Here is an 18,911-nt window from a genome sequence, read left to right on the forward strand (position 1 = left end):
TAATCAAATCCAATCACAGGGACATATGTAGATTATATATAATGATGTCAACTTCTAAGGACAAGAAGATCTGAGCAGGCTTTGGCCTCTTGCCACACAGCACTGCATACCTTGTGTTTTAAACAGTTGGCTAGACACAAATGATGCTAGCACAGTAACTGCAAGTTGAGTGCCTTCAATTCTGTCACTTTATATGGCCAATAAAGCTTTAACTTTTTTTTTTAAATAATTTTTTTTTTTTTTTTTTGCCAGTCCTGGGCTTGAGCTCAGGGCCTGAGCACTGTCCTTGGACTTTCTCAAGGTTAGAGCTCTACCACTGGAGCCTTAGCACCACTGCCGTGTTTTTCTATGTATGTGGTACCGAGGAATCGAACCCAGGTCTTTGTGCATGCTAGGCAAGCACTCTACCACTAGGCCAAACTCCCAGCCCAGCTTTAACTTTTAAAAATATAAAACAGTGAATAATTGCAAACTGTGAAATATCTTTAAGTATGTTTTACTTCACATATAAAATGGTTTACTGAATTCTAATCGTATCTTTAAGACAGAATTCCTTCCTTTTTAATTTTTTACTTATTTTGACAGTTTCTTCTTTTTATCCTCACAACTGAATCCAGGGTCTCACGAATGCTAGGCAAGTACTCTACCCAGACCTTCATTCCCTACCTTAACCGTTCACGTAAACCCATGCCTGCAGGCCATGGGGCTTGAACTCAGGCCTCAAGTTCTCAATTGGCCTTTTTACTCAAGGCTGACTGACGCTCTACCACTTGAGCCACACTTCCAGTTGGACTTTTTTTTTTTCCAGTCCTGGGCTTGAGCTCAGGGCCTGAGCGCTGTTCTTGGACTTTCTCAAGGCTAGAGCTCTACCACTTGAGCCTCAGCACCACTTCCGGCTTTTTTTGTATATATGTGGTACCAAGGAATCGAACCTGGGTCTTCATGCATGCTAGGCAAGCACTTTAACCACTAGGCCAAACTCCCGGCCCCAGGACTTTTTTTTTTCTTTTGCCAGTCATGGGGCTTGAACTCTGAGCTCAAGTCAAGTGCTCTACCACTTGAGCCATGGCACCACCTCTGAACCTATTTCTTAACTATAAAGTTTCTGCATTTATAAAGCTTGTATGGAGTTGGTGGAAATTGAATGAAATGTTGTATGTACACTACCTGGCACTTGACAGGTGCTCGTTGTAAGATAATTCCCTTCAAACTTTCTCCTATACCTCTTGACTGCCTGGTAGGTTCCGATGACCCAAATGGGTGTTTTTACCAAGAGAACAGAGGACTCTAAGTTGAATTTCCTTGTTTTGAACTGTGAAACTGGTATCAGCATCATTTCAAGGCGCCTCTTTAGGGCCAACATCTACCCCAGGGCTTTTGTGAGATGCAGCAAAATCCCCGAGATACACTGTGAGCCTGGTGAGGTGCATGAGGCTTCTGTAGGTAAGAGGAGGCCTGGGTGGGTCAGCATGGCCTTGACAGGAGGAAGAGTAACAGCGCACAGAGCATAAGTCAGTATAAATAGTTTTTATATACAAAGAATAAAAGATACTATCTAGCTAGCAATAAATTCAAGAACTTCCTTCAGCCTTCCTTTACTCTAGAAGCTTCTTTCAGACTTCGTTCACTCTAGAAATAAGTCATATTCTAAACTCAACAAGCCTTAAGTGGTAGAACAATGCTGGTTTGGAAAAGAAGGCTGAGACTCACAGGCCAGTGACTTGAGATTTTCCTCACCACTTCCTTTCCTTTTTTTTTATTTTTTGCCAATCCTGAGCTTTGAATTCAGGTCCTGAGCACTGTCCTTGGGCTTTCTCGAGGCTAGTGTACTACCACTTGAGCACAGCACCACTTCTGGTGCTGAAGAATTGAACCCAGGTCTTTGTGCATGCTAGGCAAGCACTCTACCACTAGGCCAAACTCCCGGCCACCACTTCCTTTCTTGAAAGGAAGCAGCCTTCCTTTGTGGGCTGTGGAATAGGAGATCCCTGTAGCTCTCTGCTACTGAGACCAGAAGAGAGGTTGTATCAAAGACAGGATAGTTTAGGACTCACCCCAAATTACTTTCAACCTAACAGTATGCTTTGTTATGACGCCACTAACAGTTGATCTAGGAAGAGAGGTCTCTAGGGTCCTTACTTTCCGGCACAGGGTGGAAGAATGCCCTGCTGAAGACTAGTGAGAGGGTTAGCCTGGGAATGTCCCAGTTCTTCCCGGTCCTGGCAGGTCAATGCGGTCTCCAATATGAAAGACCAAGAGATGTGAGAGCACTGGCCCCAAACAGCCCTTATCTTGTGCTTTTGCTTTTGCTGGAGGCCAGGGGGGCAGTGAGTCAGGAGACCAAGCTTCCCGAAGGGCTCACTAGATCCTGGGGGAGACTTTCTCGGGCTTCCTGCATGCGACGCCGGGCTCGACGAAATGCCTCTGTAAGTGGGGAGACAGGGCCACGCAGTCAGCTGCTGCAGTGTAGAGGGGAACATGGCCCAAGGGGCCTGGTGAGGGGGAGGGAGGAGAGAACCTACCCAGCACACTGTGAATGGAACTCTGCTGGCTGAATCCTTCCAGACGGTCCAACACACTCCGCATCCTTTTCCGGAGAGAGCTGGATTCCACGAAGGCCCTGTAGGGAAGCCCACCGCACAGTCAGGGCTCTTCTCCAGCCCTCCAGGATAAGAAGCTCATGGCAGAGGCCAGGGCCACTCACCTGGACTGCTGCAGACAGTGCAAGTGGAAGGTGACGCTTCCTGTGGTCTCAGTGTGGAGTCCAAAACGGCTTAGGCGCTCCCCCTGGGCCCACAGTGGAGACAGGATCAGTGTGTGCAGTCTATGCCTTGGAAACCACAAGGGCTTTGCTACCATTTCCATGGTTACAGAAGGCAACTCTAAGAAAAAATCTCATTCCATCACCCACGTCCCACCACCCGAAGGCTAAGTAGTACCGGGTTCCTAGCCACAGGAAGGAAAGAGCTAAAAACACTGAAACAAGGCGCACCTAAGGGAGGGCCCTTTGTCTAGAGCTCACTTTCCATAAAATATGCCTAGGAACCGACTTCCCACCACCAAGTCTCCTGGTAGAGAAGTCACCTTGAAGGTCCCTGGTATCCGCACATAGGAGAGGTCCTCCAGCTCCAGAGAGCCGCCAATGAAGTACCTCCTCATCTCAGCCACTGGGCTCAGCTCCACCGGCCTCCACGTGCACACCCTCAGAGTGTGTGAGCCTGCGCAGGCCAAGAGGGGGACAGGTCCTCAAAGGGTATGTGGCCCCACACCAACTCCCCAGCAATGGCGCAGGCCTCGACGCCATGAAAGCACCTAGTCTGGCGATGATCTGACCTCTGTGAATGTGTGCATGAAACCAATCAGACGGGAATTCAAACCTTACCTCTGCCAGCCATCCAGTTGTGTGTCAACCTTTGTGGCCTGCTTCCCTTCTATCTAATAAAATGGAAATAATGGCAATACCTACATCTCACAGGATGGTTGGTGGAAAGATGAGAATCATTTAGCACAATGCCTGACAATCACAGACTGTCACTTTTTTTTTTTTTAAGTCCGTCATGTGGCTTGAATTCTGGGCCCGGGTGCTGTCCCTGAGCTCTTCAGCTCAAGGCTAGCACTCTACCACTTTAAGCCATAGTGCCACTTCCGGTTTTCTGGTGGTTAATTGGAGACAAAAGTCTCAGGTCCTTCTGTGCCCAGGCTGGCTTTGAACCTTGATCCTCAGACCTCAGCCTCCTGAGTAGCTAGGATTACAGGCGTGAGTCACCAGCACCTGGCAGACGGTCACTTTTATTTCAAAATGAATGAGACAAGCTGTTTACCCTGCAGTTCCTCCCCCGCGGCCATCAGTTCAGTCAGGAGCACAGAGCAAATAACAGACTGTCAGGCTGCTGGCTACAAAAGTTAAGTCCAGTTCTACTTGGTTGTCTCAAACAGAGGAGGAGAATTCCACAAAGGAATGCTCCTAATTTCTAATTAGCCCTACTTCTCACCAGAAGCATCTGAATTCTGGGGAGCACTGCTCTTGCACACGGACCCCCTGAAGGGCAGAGACAAGAGATTACCTGGGGTGGCAGGCAGCAGCACAGCCCCATAGCCTTCCACCCTGTACCGCTGCCAGAAATCCAGGGAGAGCACCTCACAGTAGAGCACAGGCCACTCCAGGAGAGCATCTGGGAGCAGAGGCGGAATTGTCGGGACGCTGGAGACGCTTTGCCAAGACAGAAAATGGGCTGAGGAGAACTGAGGCCAAGATCAACTGAACTACTCACCGGCCGATTCATCCTCGTGAAGGAAGAACGCTTCGAATGTGAATGGATAGGAGAAGTAAGCCACCTTGTCCTAAAACCAGAAATGTCACTTTTTATACTTGGTATCACAGAGTAGGCCAGGCCTCTGCTTGGAATTTGTTCTTCTTGTGGCCAAATGACAAGGTCACTTGATCATGAAACACAAAAGGACAGCCAGATACAACTGCTGCCATTCCCTCAGACCAAAAGAGGCCCCTAACCCAGGCAGCTCTGCGGAGCTACAGAGGACCTCCAACTAGAACTCCTCCCAAGGCCACACCCACTAGCCTGAGAAGACTCAGATCCACGGCTGGAACAGATTCCCAACCCCTTCAGAAATCCTTGCTTGGCTTCCTTACCATTCCCAGGGACTTGGTGGCACAGGTCTGGGTTACTCCTGACAGCTGCTGGACTGCTGGACTTGACCAGTCTGAAAACCAAAGGCCAGACACAGTAAACTCCTCTGGGAGGAGAATAAGACATGAGAAAAAGCAGATTCAGTTATTCAAACTATGCGTGAATAATTCATATATTCATTCCAACAATATGTCATTCATTTACTGAGTGTTTGCTGTGTGCTGCACTGAAAATAGAGCTGAGTAAAGACGGAGAGAGACTTAGATGTTCTTTCACAGTAGGGATGGGGGAATGCTTCTTAAAAGTAGCACAGGCTGAAGCCTAAACTCAAGAAGCACCCACCACATGAAAGCATAAGGCAGAAAAGGTTCCAGATAAAGGAAATGGCCCTTAACAGGCTTACAATGGGAATGAAGCTGGCAATGTTCAAAAACAGGAAGAATAACTGGAAAACCACAAGGGAGAAATAAGCTGCGCATTTAGAGGTGAGTTTTGGATTTCTTCTAAGTAGGAGAGGAAGCTATTGGGGTTTTCAGCTCAAACAAGACACACTGGTTTGCTTTTTTTTTTTTGGAGGGGAAGGTACCAGTTTTAGGGTTTGAACTCAGAGCACTATCCCTGAGCTCCTTTTACTCAAGGCTAGCACTCTACCACTTGAGCCACAACTCCGCTTCAGGCTTTTTTGAGTTTATTGTAAATAAGAGTTTCACAAACCTTTCTGCCCAGGCTGGCTTTGAATCACGATCCTCAAATCTCAGCTTCTTGAGTAGCTAGGATTATGTGTGAGGCACTGGTGCCCAGCCTGTTTGTATTTTTGAAAACTTAATGTAGGTATGATATATGCAGAAGATAAACAGCATGGGAGAAAAAACAAGAGGATAAGTTGCGGGGGGAGGGGGGTGGAGGGGAGGGGGAGGGGAGGAGTTTGGCCTGATGGTAGAGTGCCTGCCTAGCATGCACAAAGCCCTGGGTTCCATTCCTCAGTAACTCATACACAGGAAAAGCCAGAAGTGGTACTGTGGCTCAAGTGGTAGAGTGCTAGCCTTGAGAAAACCCAAGGACAGTGCCAGGCCCTGAGTTGAAGCCCCAGCACTGGCAAAAAAAAAAAGAAAAAAGAAAAGAGGTTAAGTCAGAAACAATGCATTGGCTCAGGCAAGAGATGGTGGTAGAGTGCAGGGGGGAAAAAGACAAATCCAGTGCAATGTTTTTGCTGTTGATTCCGCAAGTACGGGGGTTTGAATCAGGGCCTCAGGCTTGATCCTAACTACTAAAAGCCCATCATTTTGCTCATTATTTTAGAGATGGAGTCTCCTGGAATTTTCTGCTGGGCTGGCCTGCTCTCAGCCTCCTGAGTGGCTAAGATTACAGGCTACCAACCCTGGTTCCGGACAGTTTTTGAAGCAGAGCTGACAGAATGAATGGACTGCCTTTAAGAAGCTAGAGAAAGTGAGTAATTGAGGCTATCTCCTAGGTTTCTGGAATCAGCTAAGTAACTGACATCATTTTGCTAAGAGGGGCAAGCTCAGGGAAGGGATGTCTGAGGGAAGAGGGGAGAATTGAGAGTATTCTTTGAGACCAACCACAGTGGCTCATGACTAAAATTCCAGCTCCTTAGAAGACAGAGATTGGCAAAACTACAATTCAAGGCTAGCTTTAGCAAAAAATTAAAAGTTATTGCAACCAATAAGCCAGGAGCAGTGGCATATACTTGTGAGCTCAGCTATTTGGGAGGCCATAAGTAGGAAGATTGAAGTCTGAGGTGAGCCTGGGCAAAAAAAAAAAAAAAATGCTACTTGGAAAATAACTACATTAACATAAAAAAGGCTAGAGTATATCTCAAGTGAGAGATCCCGTTTAACGAACATGAGGCCCTAAACTCAAATCTCTGTACCACCACCAAAAAAAAAAGGGGGGGGAAGGGGCCACAGGAATGGGGCCTAGTGGTAGAGTGCTTGCCTAGCATGCATGAAGCCCTGGGTTTAATTCCTTGGTACTATATACACAGAAAAAGCTGAAGTGGTGCTGAAGCTCAAGTGGTAGAGTGATACCCTTAAAACCCAAGGATAGTACCCAGGCCGTGAGTTCAAGTCCCATGATTGGAAAAAAAAAGTCAGTAGAAGTATCTTGGTCATGTTATATAGAAATGATAGAGAGGTAAGTGGATATGAGCCTGACATGAAGAAAGAGGTTAAGGTTAGTGACAGGAGTCTGGAAGTCCATGACAGAATTTAAGCCATAGAATAGATGTGATCACTTAGGTGAACAACAGGCAGAGAGTAGCAAAGGCATCAGTTCCATCTTAAATATTCTCATAATCAACAAAAGAGGAAGAATCTACCATGGAGCCTCCCAAACCCCCAGTGAGATGACGAGTTGGCTCAGTGTTTTATGAAGAACAGAGCTAGGAGAGATGCTGTAAGGAGAAAGGTGAGGTCCAATGATGTGAAGGTGGAGAAGTCCCCACTGAGTCTGGCAATGAGTGAGTGACCTATGACCTTGGAAAGACTAGTACCAGTGGGAATGGTAAGGGAAGTGTGGTTAAATGCCTGTAGAACTGTCAAAACAGATATGAGACCAGACATACGATATTACTTACTAGTAGTTGGCAATTCCACAAAGAAGTGGATATAGAGATTGTCATATTCATAGCCTTGAGCTGAAACTAGAAGAAGAAACAGGAAATTATTATAGCTTTTGACCTTTGGCTTGCAACCCAGTCCTGAGGAGCCCACATGTTCTGGAAACAAGCCTTTTGAGGATCCAGAATCCTTCACGGTTTCAGAAAAGTCTCAATCACTGTTTCCTATCGCAACCTAGAGTATGGGGTAACCCAAAATGGGGGTAACTACTCATAGCTCCATCAGATTCTTGCCTAAGTATCAAGAGACCTCTCAGACACTTACCTACCTCTCCATTCACAAAGAGCCGGAGGGAGCCTGGGGCTGTCTAAGGCAGAAAGAAACAGAAGATCAGAGGCCTGGAAGATACCAGTGTCTTCCCAGGCCCACCCCAACACAAGTTGGCAGAGGAGCTGAAACAAGGTTCTGGACCCCACTACTGCCCTTTCTCCTCACCCTGACACTTCTCCACAGAACCATCTCCATTTCTAAAATGCACAGTGGAAAGCATGTAATTTTTTTATTTTTTGCCAGTCCTGGGGCTTGAGCTCAAGGCTTGGGCACTGTCCTTGGGCTTTCTCAAGGCTAATGCTCTACCACTCGAGCCACAGCACCATTTCTGGCTTTTTCTGTGTATGTAGTACCAAGGAATCAAAGCCAGGGCTTAGTGCAAGGTAGGCAAGCACTCTACCAGTAATCCTGGTCTGGAAAGCATGTAATTTAAATGGTAGGGCAGCAATGCAATATGGGAAACTAGCAAAGTAAGAAAAAGCAGTACCACTAGTGTACAAAGGAAGATGAAACCCTTCAGATGGTTGAGGTCAAGAAACTAAGAGTTCGGGGCATAGAATGTGACTTATGCAGGAAGCCCTGGGTTTGATTCCTCAGTACTACATAAACAGAAAAAGCTAGAAGTGGCGCTATGGTTCAAGTGGTCTTGTCTAATTTGTGTGTGTGTGTGTGTGTGTGTGTGTGTGTGTGTGTGTGTGTTGGTACTAGGACTTGAACTCAGGGCCTTGTGCTGTCACTTGAGTAATTTTGCTCTAGGCTGGCACTTGGACCACAGGTCTCCTTTCACCTTTTTTGCTGGTAAACTGGACTCTCAAGAACTTCCCTGCCGGGCTAGCTCTGAACTAAAAATCAGCTTCCTGAGTAGACAGGATTACAGGTATGAGACACTGACAACTAACTCTTGTCTAACTTTGTAACATGAATGTCTGTTGTTCAGACAATACAAAAATAATACAAGTTAAATTTTCAGAGACTGAGACTGGAATGGGGAAAGAGGTAAGACACAGAACAGAACACAATGACTGACATAAACTGTGTTTGTTTTGAAAGAACCAAAATATTTGAACAGTAGAAATGACATTCAACTCAAATGGAGCATTCCAAAAAGATACCCACATGAAAGGTGAGAACAGTGGTTTTCATCCTTATATTTATTTTTTAATGAATTAAAAAGTAACGTGCAAATACATTACTGATAAAAATTCAAAAGCACCTAAATCTTGGCAATGCAACATAAAAAGCCCTCATGGGCTTCTTCTCACCACCCACGTGACTACAACCTCCTATCCCACCTCTCCTGTGTGGACCCTTTTACACCTCTCCCTATGCACGATAGTTTTCTATCGGCATGTAGTGTTTTACAACAATTCTTTGACTTTCTTTTTAAAGTTCAGAGTGTGTCCTGGAGGCCTTCCCGAGAGCACTATTACAGAATACTCTGCCTCACACAGCTCAAAGTGCTGCAGGAAGCCAAGGTACTCACCATCTCGAAGTCCGTGCCCACGAGGCTGCTCAGATAATCTTTATGTCGGCTGTAAAGCTGAGGAAACAAACCAAACCAAACCTCAAGATATGGCCCAAGCCAGGCCAGGGGTCAGTGCTGACTGGGAGGGAGAAAAGAAGTACGAAGTGGGAAGGCCCGCAGGAGTGGGAGGCCCAGTCATTCCAGCCGCTGACATTCGAAGTGAAGCCGGGAGGCTCTGGAGTCAGCTGGTCTGGGACTGAATCTGGCAATTCATCTGCTCCATTTTAAAGTTGTAATAGTAAAAGCGCTCATCTCAATGGGCTAGCAACAGATCAAAAAGAAATACAAGCTGTGCACAGAGCATGGCTGACATACAAGTATATGGTCACTGCTCCTATGATGCTACAGCGAGATCAAGGCCTTCTTTCTGCTATGTCAACTATGCATCTGGGTTGGATGGGCTGTGAAGAGCAAATGTCCTCCCCAGCAACCACAGACAGGGCCTCAGCTCCAGGCACCAAGACTCCTCCCCCTGGGACACAGAATGAACCAGCTCTCACGTCCTTAAACACACGCTGCTCCCGTTCCTCCTCCTCAGGCTGGGCAAGGGAGGACACGTTGTCGATGGTGTACTTCCATAGCTCCTGCTTCTCCCCCTCAGTCTCGATTCTGTGAGATCAAAGCCACACAAGCACCACTTCTGATGAGAAGAAATGCAGTCCTCCAGACCCAGCCTAGGAATTCGGTGTCACTGCCCGGATAGCTCACATGGAAGTACAAGGCAATGAAGATGGTCAAAATAATGACCAGTTGAGGGACTGGGAGTTTGGCCTACTGGTTAAAGTGCTTGCCTAGCATGCATGAAGACCCGGGTTCGATTCCTCGGTACCACATATAGAAAAAAACCCAGAAGTGGTGCTGCGGCTCAAGTGGTAGAGCTCTAGCCTTGAGAAAGTCCAAGGACAGTGCTCAAGCCCAGGACTGGCAAAAAAAAAAAAAATAATGACCAGTTGAAAGAAACGAAGGGCACCAGAGAACAAGTCCCAGGGAAACCCTGGCTACACACCTTTTGCACCCACCCCGTTCTTACACCTGAAAAGAGATGGCTGGTGGGTGCTTCCTACAGTTCTGCTGTCTCAAACAGGTGGAGAAGAATTGGCCCAGCTCGGCAGCATTCACGTCCCTCACTGTAGTCAGACCCGTCTCAGCAGTGCAGAGAATCCTTTCTACTTATCTACACAGCTAATGCGATTCCTTTCCAATTGCTTGTACACTTTCTAATAGATTCTTAAGGGCATAAGATCCGGAATTGAATATGAAGCACTGCCTAGGAATTTGGAACAGATGAAAGGCTTTCTGGGCCTCTGTTCAACGAGGATAAAGAATAAAAGCCAAGGAAGGAATGCTAGTTTCGGCAACCCCTTCTTTCCTCTCCTCACCTGTAGGGTCCTTTGAGACCAGTAAAGTCAGGTTTTACTGTGATCACACCATTGCTGTCCACCTTCAGAATACAGAGGACATGTTCATATGTCTTATAGCCAAGCCTAGGAAGCAAGACGTCACCATCAAGCCCAGTGCTGGTGGCTCACGCCTGTAACCCTAGCTACTCAGGAGGCTGAGATCTGAGGATTGCAGTTCAAAGCCAGCCCAGGCAGGAGAGTCTGTCTCCAGTTAACCACTAGAAAACTAGATATGGCATTGGGGTTCAAAGTGGTAAAGAGGTAGTCTTGAGCAAAAGAGCTTAAGGACAGTGCCTAGGCCCTAAGTACAAGTCTCATCACACACACACACACACACACACACAACCACTATCAAGATTCCCTCCAGCTTCAGGGGGAGGACAGAGGATACAGGGCCAATCTTTATGGTCAAATGATATTTTCTGAGTATAGTGAAAAAGGTCCTCCCCCTCCCTCCCTCCTGTATGTTCCAGATGTCTACAACAGGAAGGCGATGGTGAGTGACAGTGAGAGGCCTCCCTTACTTTCCGTAGGGCCCCAGGTCTGCCATGATGTACATTGTCTGGAGAGGGGTGTTAATGACATGGTTGTTCCTGATGAACTCCTCTGAGGGTTCCCATGTGATGATCCGTGACTTGAGGATGCCACCCTCCCTGCAAGGGACCAGAGCAAGTGTCACTCCTCTGGGCATCTTCTGAAGATCCTGAAGGGGGACATAAGGGAACATACCCCAGTGGAGGCTCAGAGCAGAATAAGCTTGAGCAGTGGAAATGCCGAGACCCCTGTCACGAGAGGACCACAAAGGCCTTCTGTACCCCCACATTTGCACTCACGTCCCTCGCCTGTCCTGCCGCCGCCGCCTGACGTTTGCCATTCGCTCGACCAAAAATGATGGCATCTCACTGGCTGAAGTGGTCATTTTCTGACAGTGCTAGAAAAAGAAACTGCTGGGAAGGCCATTTGGTCCAGGCCATATAGGGCCAGGACCTGAAGGGAAGCCAACCTCTTTAGACCTCCTCCCAGACCCGAACCTCACAGGGACAGCCTCACAGTTACACATGCAAATGAAGGGGAGCAGAGACACAACATCCCCAAAAAGGTGTCATGCTCTTTGCCCTAGGATTTAGAAACGTTACTTATGTTAGTCTTAAAATTAGTCTATATTCTGAACATATACTGACACACAGCAGGATTAGATTGCTTAGTAGATATTGAAATAAATGGGGTGGTTAGGAAAATGCCAAATGGGAAAGACTTCACATGGGAGTTGGGGTGTAGCTCAGTGGCAAAGTGCTTGTCTAGCAAAAGCAACGTCCTGGGTCTGGTCTCCAGTAACGAAAAAAACAAGACTCCCCTCCCCCCCAAAAAAGAGTCTATCAAGTTTATATGCTTAGGCTAGCTTCAAACCATAATCCTTGGATCTCAGCCTCCTTAGTAGCTAGGATTATAGATGTGAGCTACCAGCACTCAGACCTCAAGATGTTTTAAATATGACTGAGAAAACAGAACAGATACAATGACTGAAGAAAAATGTAAAACAAGTCTACAAAGATAGGCAGCACAAATACATGGAGAACACAACCATTTCCCATGACTGTAGTGAATCTAGATTTTTCTAGGTGCACCTGCCTTTTTATCACTTTGCATACCGACAGTGTAGCAGGCAGAAGATTGCAGCAGTCACACCACCTGCAAACTATGCCTGGTCTACGCCAGCCTGGCTTCCAGCAGCTCACTGCAGCTTTGAGACAAGCTACCCTCTCCTTCCCTATACCAGGCTTCTGATCCAACTTGGAGAACCAGTGAGGCCAATAACTAAGTAAGGTAATGGTGCCACCACAAAGAATGATACCTCTTCCAAGTTGGTGTACCTATCGGAGTCAGTGTAGGTAAAGATGCGTCGGTTCTTCCTGCCGCCAGAACTCTCCAGCTTGAGGATCTCTTGGTGGTACTGATAATCCAAAGGACTCTGACATGCCGCTTCATTCTGGTACAGATCTACTTCAAACTGAGGTCACCACAAGGAAACAGCTATATCAGACTTTAATTTCTTTCTTTTTTTTTTTTTTTTTTTGCCAGCTGTGGGGCTTGAACTCAGGACCTGAGCCCCATCCTTGGATTTTTCTCAAGGCTAAAGCTCTACCACTTGAGCCACAGCACCACTTACAGCTTTTTTTCTATGTATGTGGTACCGAGGCATCAAACCCGGGTAGGTATTCCTGCATGCTAGGCAAGCACTCTACCACTAGGCCAAACTCCCGGCCCTATTATTTTTCCCCTTATAAACATGACAGGGAAAAGTAAATTGCCACACCTAATTTTTTTTTTTTTTTTTTTTTTTGGTGGTTGTGGTGCTTGAACCTGAGCTCTTCAGCTCAAGGCTACCACCCTACCCCTTGAGCCACAATGCCATTTCCAGTTTTCTGGTGGTTAATTAGCGGTAAGAGTCTCACAGACTTTAGTACCAGGGCTAGCTTTGAACCGTGATCCTCAGATCTCAGCCGCCTGAGTAGCTAGGATTACAGGTATGAGCCACCGCACCTGGCTGTCTTTTCTAGAAATTAGTTTTGACAATATGTATTACTAGCCAGCTAGAGGTAAGGAGATGGAAGTAGACTAAACAAATGATGTGGATTTACCTGGCTAAAGAGCTTCTCTTGCCATCCAATCACAAGCTCTTCCTCTTCCTCCTCCTCTGGGCGGCGTCCACCTCCAAATACAACATCCAAACACCTGAGTCAGATCAGCACTACTTCTTGCTCTTTGGATGTCGACAGCTTGAGTCTCTACTCTTTTTGCTTATTTTGTGGGGGTAGGATCTTGCTGTCTAGCCCAGGCTGGCCTTGAACTCTTGATTATACCCTAGCCCCTTGAGTGCTGGGATTGCAGGTGTGAACCACATTCCTGGCTTCAAAGTCATGGCTCTTATATTTGCAAGATTCAAATCTGAAAAGTCTAGTCCTACCTTTTAAATGAATGCCTCCAGACAGAAACAGTTTGTCTAATTTAGCATCAGGAAGTGGAATTCAGACACAGGCTGAAAAGCCTTCATTTGCTAGATTAGAACCAAGGTGTTAAGCTGGGTGTTTGGTGGTTCATACCTGTAATTCTAGCTACTCAGAAGGCCTGAGACCTGAGGATCGCAGTTCAAAGCCAGCCTGGGCACGAAAGTCAAGTCCGTGAGACTCTTGTCTCCAATTAACCACCAGAAAACTGGAAGTGGCACTGTGGCTCACAGTGGTAGAACACTAGCCTAAAGCTAAAGAGCTTAGCAACCGTGTCCAGGCCCAGAGTTCAAGCACCACTACCAACCAAAAACAAAAACAAGGTGTTATGTAGGCATCAGTAGCTTAACACCTGTAATACTGAGGAGGGTGAGATTTGAGGACCCACCGAGACTATTATCTCCAACTACCCATTAGAAAACCAGAAGTGGAGCTGTGGCTCAAAGTAGTAGCATGACAGCCTTTAGCAAAAAAAGTTCAGCAGGCCTGGTGGCTCACGCCTGTATTCCTAGCTACTCAGGAGGCTGAAATCTGAGGATCAATGTTCAAAGCAGGCCAGGCACAAAAAAACCCGAAACTCTTATCTCCAGTTAACCTCTAAAAAATGGGAAGTGGGGCTTGGCTCAAGAGTAGGGAGGCAGCCTTGAGCTGAAGAACTCAGGGACAGTGCCCACGCCAAGTTCAAGTCCCATGACGTCCCCCCGCCCAAAAAAAAAAAGTTTGGAGATGGCAACCAGGCCCATGACTGACAAAAAAAAAAAACAACAAAAAACTCGAAATTTTTATCTTTCCTATTTCTGAGGCCATACAGAGAATCCTAAATATCAAGAACATCTAGAAAAGATAAAGTCTAATAACTTTTTAAAGAACTGAAACTAATACACTTCTGGTCTAAGTGTGCCATTTTTAGAAATACATACTTCACAACCACTAGTCCACCCTCTTTCCCAGGATGGAAGGAAGGAAGATTAGTAACTAAAACGTGTATAAGTATACTTAAAAGTTTGGAAAATATTTTTCTAGTCCATGAAAAATGCCACAGCTGCTATATAGCCTATCAAACGTATAGTATTTGTTGTTTTCCTACATTTGATCACAATTTGGATCAGTGTCTCCACGGCAGAAATGTCTTCATTTTCATACAGAATACGATGCAGCAATGAACAATTCTCTAGGTTTGAGTCGCAGCTCCATTATTTACTATTTGTGAGATGTTAGGCAAAACAAAAACAAACACCCACGCCTTCTTTATGCCTTCAATCTGTGCCCCCGTCTTGTGAACACCTCTACTCTTTTAAAAGGTAAGTCTGGTGCCCCCTCCCCACCCCCACGGCGACACCCACTGGCAGTGGGGAGAGGCCTGAGCGTGCCCAGGTCTAGGGGTGCCCCATCCCCACCCCCACCCCCACGGCGACACCCACTGGCAGTGGGGAGAGGCCTGAGCGTGCCCAGGTCTAGGGGTGCCCCATCCCCACCCCCACCCCCACGGCGACACCCACTGGCAGTGGGGAGAGGCCTGGGCGTGCCCAGGTCCAGGGGCGCCCCCTCCCCCTCCCCACGGCGACACCCACTGGCAGTGGGGAGAGGCCTGGGCGTGCCCAGGTCCAGGAGGTCCTTCCCGGGCTGGGCAGCAGGCTGAGGGGGAGGAAAGCTGCTCGGCGGGATTCTCTGCAGATGGACTCTGTCGAGAAAAGAGAAGCCACAGGAACGTTACCGAGCCAGCCGCCAGGCGACAGCGCCTGAGGAGGGGATGGAGGCGGGGCGGCGGCGGCCTGGGCGCTCGCGGGGAGGGGAGGCGTGTGGGTCGGGGTGAAGGTCTGAGGAAGGGGCGCTAGGAAGCCGAGCGCGGGAACGGCTGGGCCCACCGGAAGTAGCTGGACCGTGAGCGGAAGTGGAAACAGCGCGGGGAGCGAGGAGGAGGTTCGGCTCGGATAACCTGAACCGTATACAAATCGAGGGGTCCCGCGGCTGGGGTGGTGCGACTACCGGAGGCGCAGGTTGCACACAGGATCCCGGGAGCGATACACGGCTTCTCCTGTGTCCGTGTTCCAAAGGGTCTCCGCCATGACAGCTCCCGAGACGACGCGCGACTGCGCCGCAAAGCGCGGCGTCCCGGTTCCCTAGCAACGGAAAGACCCCGGGAGAAGCTGGAAAGGCTGCGCGCGCAACCCCCGCTTGCTTCCGCCGCCGGCCGTGCGTGCTGGGCTGGCGCAGCCCCCCATCCGGAGGCCCCCCCATCCGGAGGACCCCCATCCGGAGGACCCCCCCATCCGGGGGACCCCCATCCGGAGGACCCCCATCCAGAGGACCCCCCCCCCACACACACACACTGCCTCGCGCTGGTAGCTCAAGCCTGAAATCCTAGCCACAGAGGAGGCTGAGACTTAAGGATGAGTGTTCGAAGCTAGCCCGAAAGGAGTCTGTGAGCGTCTTCTCTCCAGTGAGCACCAGAAAACCCGAAAGGGCGTAGAGGCTAGCCTGGATCACAAAAGCTAGGACAGCGCCCAGTGGAAACAAGAACAAACATTTCTAAAGCAGTTAGGGAAGAGATGAAGCAAACACAAAAATACGTTTTTGGAATAAAAAAATATGTCATGTGTGTCATGTTGGTATTTACTGAACTAGAGAAAGAAAAAACAAGGAAGTCAACAGTAAAAACAAGGAAAGCAGTGGTAAGGAAGGAAAGACGTTTGCATGACTTATTCTTCTCCTGGGTGTGTTATTGCTGGATAGCTAAGTGAGTGCACTGGCCTGTGAAAAGCCAACCAAGTGACAGTCAAGAGAAATGCTTCATTGGACTAGAAAAGGACACAACCTCAATTCTGGCACCTTGGCAATGCTAACATCTGTCAGTCTTTGATTTCTGCTTCTCCCCCAACAGAGGAAACTATTGTCTCCTGAATTCAGGACTCTAATGTTAGCTTGATGGTTATGGCATTAGAAGCACTGGCATCTTAGCCACAAGTTGTGTAACACCACAGACTTAACATAAACAGTACCATTTATTTAGGACCTAATAGGGCCTGAGCAATCTATTTGCATTGGACTTTACTCCTCATTGAAACCCCCAAGTAGGCAGTTTTTTTTTTTCCAGTCCTGGGGCTTGAACTCAGATCCTGAGCACTGTCCTTGGGCTTTCTCAAAGCTAGCAGTCTACCACTTGAGCCACAGCACCATTTTCTGGCCTTCTCTATGTGGTACCAAGGAATGGAACCCTGGTCTTCATGCATGCTAGGCAAGCACTCTACCACTAGGCCAAGCTCCCGGCCCCCAAGTAGGCATTTTTATTCACACATTTAACAGATGAAGCTAGGGAAGGCCAGAGCTCAAAGGCCTTCTAAACTGAGCACTGGTGTCTTTGTGCCTGCAATCTTAGCTCTTCACCACATTGAGGTCTAGGGTTTGAAGCCAGCTCTGCCAAGAGACTCTTTATCTCCAGTTAACAAAATAAAATGCTAGAAGTGAAAGTGTGACTCAAATGCTAGCACCAGCCTTGAGCTAAAAAGTTAGGGGAGCTTTTGTCTCTGAGTTAACGCCCAGGACCAGCACAAAAATAAATATTCACATCCTACGCTTCTCTCTTAATATTTTCCAGGAAATGACAAAGAAATCTTCAAAAAATACTAATGTCAGAATTCTTATTTTCTTATTCTGTAACTTTCTGCCAATTATAGGATACTTTCAAGTTTGATCTTGTTACATTCCAAATCATTAGCAATCTCTTCAAAGTCAGCATTTATATCCATACTATGACTTTGAGCCAACTTTTGGCTATTGCTCCTAAAGAATCATTTGTCTCTAGCTATTGAAGTTTAAAGTTGGTGGTGACTCAAATTACTTTGAGTGCAAACCCTCAGCAATCCTCTCTGAAACTATGAGATGTGGTAGTTGGTAGTTTGTTCCACAAGCCATTCCTTATTCCATTCAACAACTATTTATTGATTACTTGTCTTGGGGCATACAGTATACCAAACAGTTTCCAAACTCATCAAATTCACAGATGGACTAGAGAAACTAACAAGTAAAATATTGTATAAAATATGGTAGTTCCATTAAGAAAAGTAAAGCAAGGACAGATAATAAGAATTGTGGGAGGAGAATCAGGGAATCAGGGAACACACACTGAAACTATGTTCTTTTTTTTTTTTTTTTTTTTTTGCCAGTCCTGGGCTTGAGTTCAGGGCCTGAGCACTGTCCTTGGACTTTCTCAAGGATAGAGCTCTACCACTTGAGCTTCAGCACCATTTCCAGCTTTTTTCTATGTATGTGGTACCGAGGAATCGAACCCGGGTCTTCGTGCATGCTAGGCAAGCATGCTACCACTAGGCCAAACTCCCAGCCTGAAACTATGTTCTTTAAGCAAATTCCTCAAGATAGTGAGGAAGTAAGTCACACAGTGGTCTGGAGACTTTACATTCCAGGCAGAGAAGACAAGTACAATGTCAGGTGGTAAGGTATGGGTATGCATTATATTTACCCTCAACTGCATTGTACATATGAACACACACATGCACGCACGCGTGCACGTGATCACATTAAATCTGATTCCAAGTTCTCTCTTAGTAAAGCTGGTGCAATACACCATGTGAGTCATTATCGTAACCCTTCTCACTTCCTGAACTCAACATAGAGACCCTTAAGCTATGAACAAGGGCCTTCCAGTCCATCCTGGTCAGTGTTAGGATGGTCCATGGCCTAAGCTTAAAAGGGAGCGGTGGCTCCCTGCTCATTTTCTCTATGACCAGCTTCACTCTCCAGAGACCGCAGTCCTCAGGGTTGAGTCCCATGTGTATCCCCATCAGAGATCCTGCTCGACCCAGGAAGCCCGCATGAGAGCTGAAGTTTCCTGTTTCTCGGTCCTGTGACTACAAGGTAACAATACAAGCAATTCCAACATTACTGCAGAATCCAGAAGTCTCCTCTTATTCTCCTTCCTCCCTATTGGCCCATGTGAAAACATAAAGAAATATTCTTTCAGGCTGGGAATTTGGCCTACTGGTAGAGTGCTTGCCTAGCATTCACAAAGACCTGGGTTCGATTCCTTGGTACCACATGTATAGAAAAAAGCCAGGAGTAGTGCTAAGGCTCAAGTGGTAGAGCTCTAGCCTTGAGAAAGTCCAAGGACAGTGCTCAGGCCCTGAGCTCAAGCCCAGGACTGGAAAAAAAGAAAAAGAAATGTTCTTTCTGCTTGTGAATTGCAATTAAAACAACAACAACAACAAAAGGCTAATACCAGGCAGGGTGGGACATGTCTGTAATCCAAGCTATTCAGGAAAGTAGGGATGGGAGAATCATGGTCTAAAGCTGGCCCTGGATAAAACTGATACCCTATCCAAAAAATAAATAAAGCAAAGCAGAGAGTGTTGAAGAGCATGGTTCAAGTGTTAGAGTGCTGGAAAGTACAAGATCCTAAGTTCAGAACCTCA

General features: G+C 47.1%; 1 protein-coding gene across 1 annotated transcript; it reads right to left on the bottom strand.

Moving 5' to 3' along the window:
* Positions 1–2,234: 2,234 nt before the first annotated feature.
* Positions 2,235–15,571, bottom strand: Mks1 (MKS transition zone complex subunit 1). The gene is made up of 18 exons (XM_090351100.1): positions 15,472–15,571; positions 15,057–15,166; positions 13,120–13,190; positions 12,333–12,488; positions 11,314–11,411; positions 11,005–11,133; positions 10,460–10,564; positions 9,581–9,689; positions 9,039–9,095; positions 7,550–7,592; positions 7,243–7,308; positions 4,649–4,719; positions 4,272–4,341; positions 4,065–4,172; positions 3,085–3,218; positions 2,705–2,787; positions 2,523–2,620; positions 2,235–2,424 (listed from the first exon to the last, which is right to left on the bottom strand). The coding sequence occupies exons 1-18, from the start codon at positions 15,549–15,551 to the stop codon at positions 2,333–2,335; spliced, it is 1,680 nt and encodes a 559-aa protein (XP_090207226.1). The 5' UTR covers positions 15,552–15,571; the 3' UTR covers positions 2,235–2,332.
* Between the last annotated feature and the right edge of the window lie 3,340 nt (positions 15,572–18,911).

Source organism: Megascapheus bottae, chromosome 17 (assembly GCF_031878675.1).
Source record: "Megascapheus bottae isolate mThoBot1 chromosome 17, mThoBot2.hap1, whole genome shotgun sequence".
Lineage (NCBI taxonomy): Eukaryota > Metazoa > Chordata > Mammalia > Rodentia > Geomyidae > Megascapheus > Megascapheus bottae.

Coding starts and splice junctions, on each gene's coding strand:
- Mks1 (XM_090351100.1), bottom strand. CDS start 15,551: ATGGCGGAGACCCTTTGGAACACGGACACAGGAGAAGCCGTGTATCGC. Junction 9,096..9,580: donor AGCAGCGTGTGTTTAAGGAC/GTGAGAGCTGGT, acceptor TTGTTTCCTCAG/CTTTACAGCCGACATAAAGA. Junction 2,425..2,522: donor TTCCATTCACAGTGTGCTGG/GTAGGTTCTCTC, acceptor CCCCACTTACAG/AGGCATTTCGTCGAGCCCGG.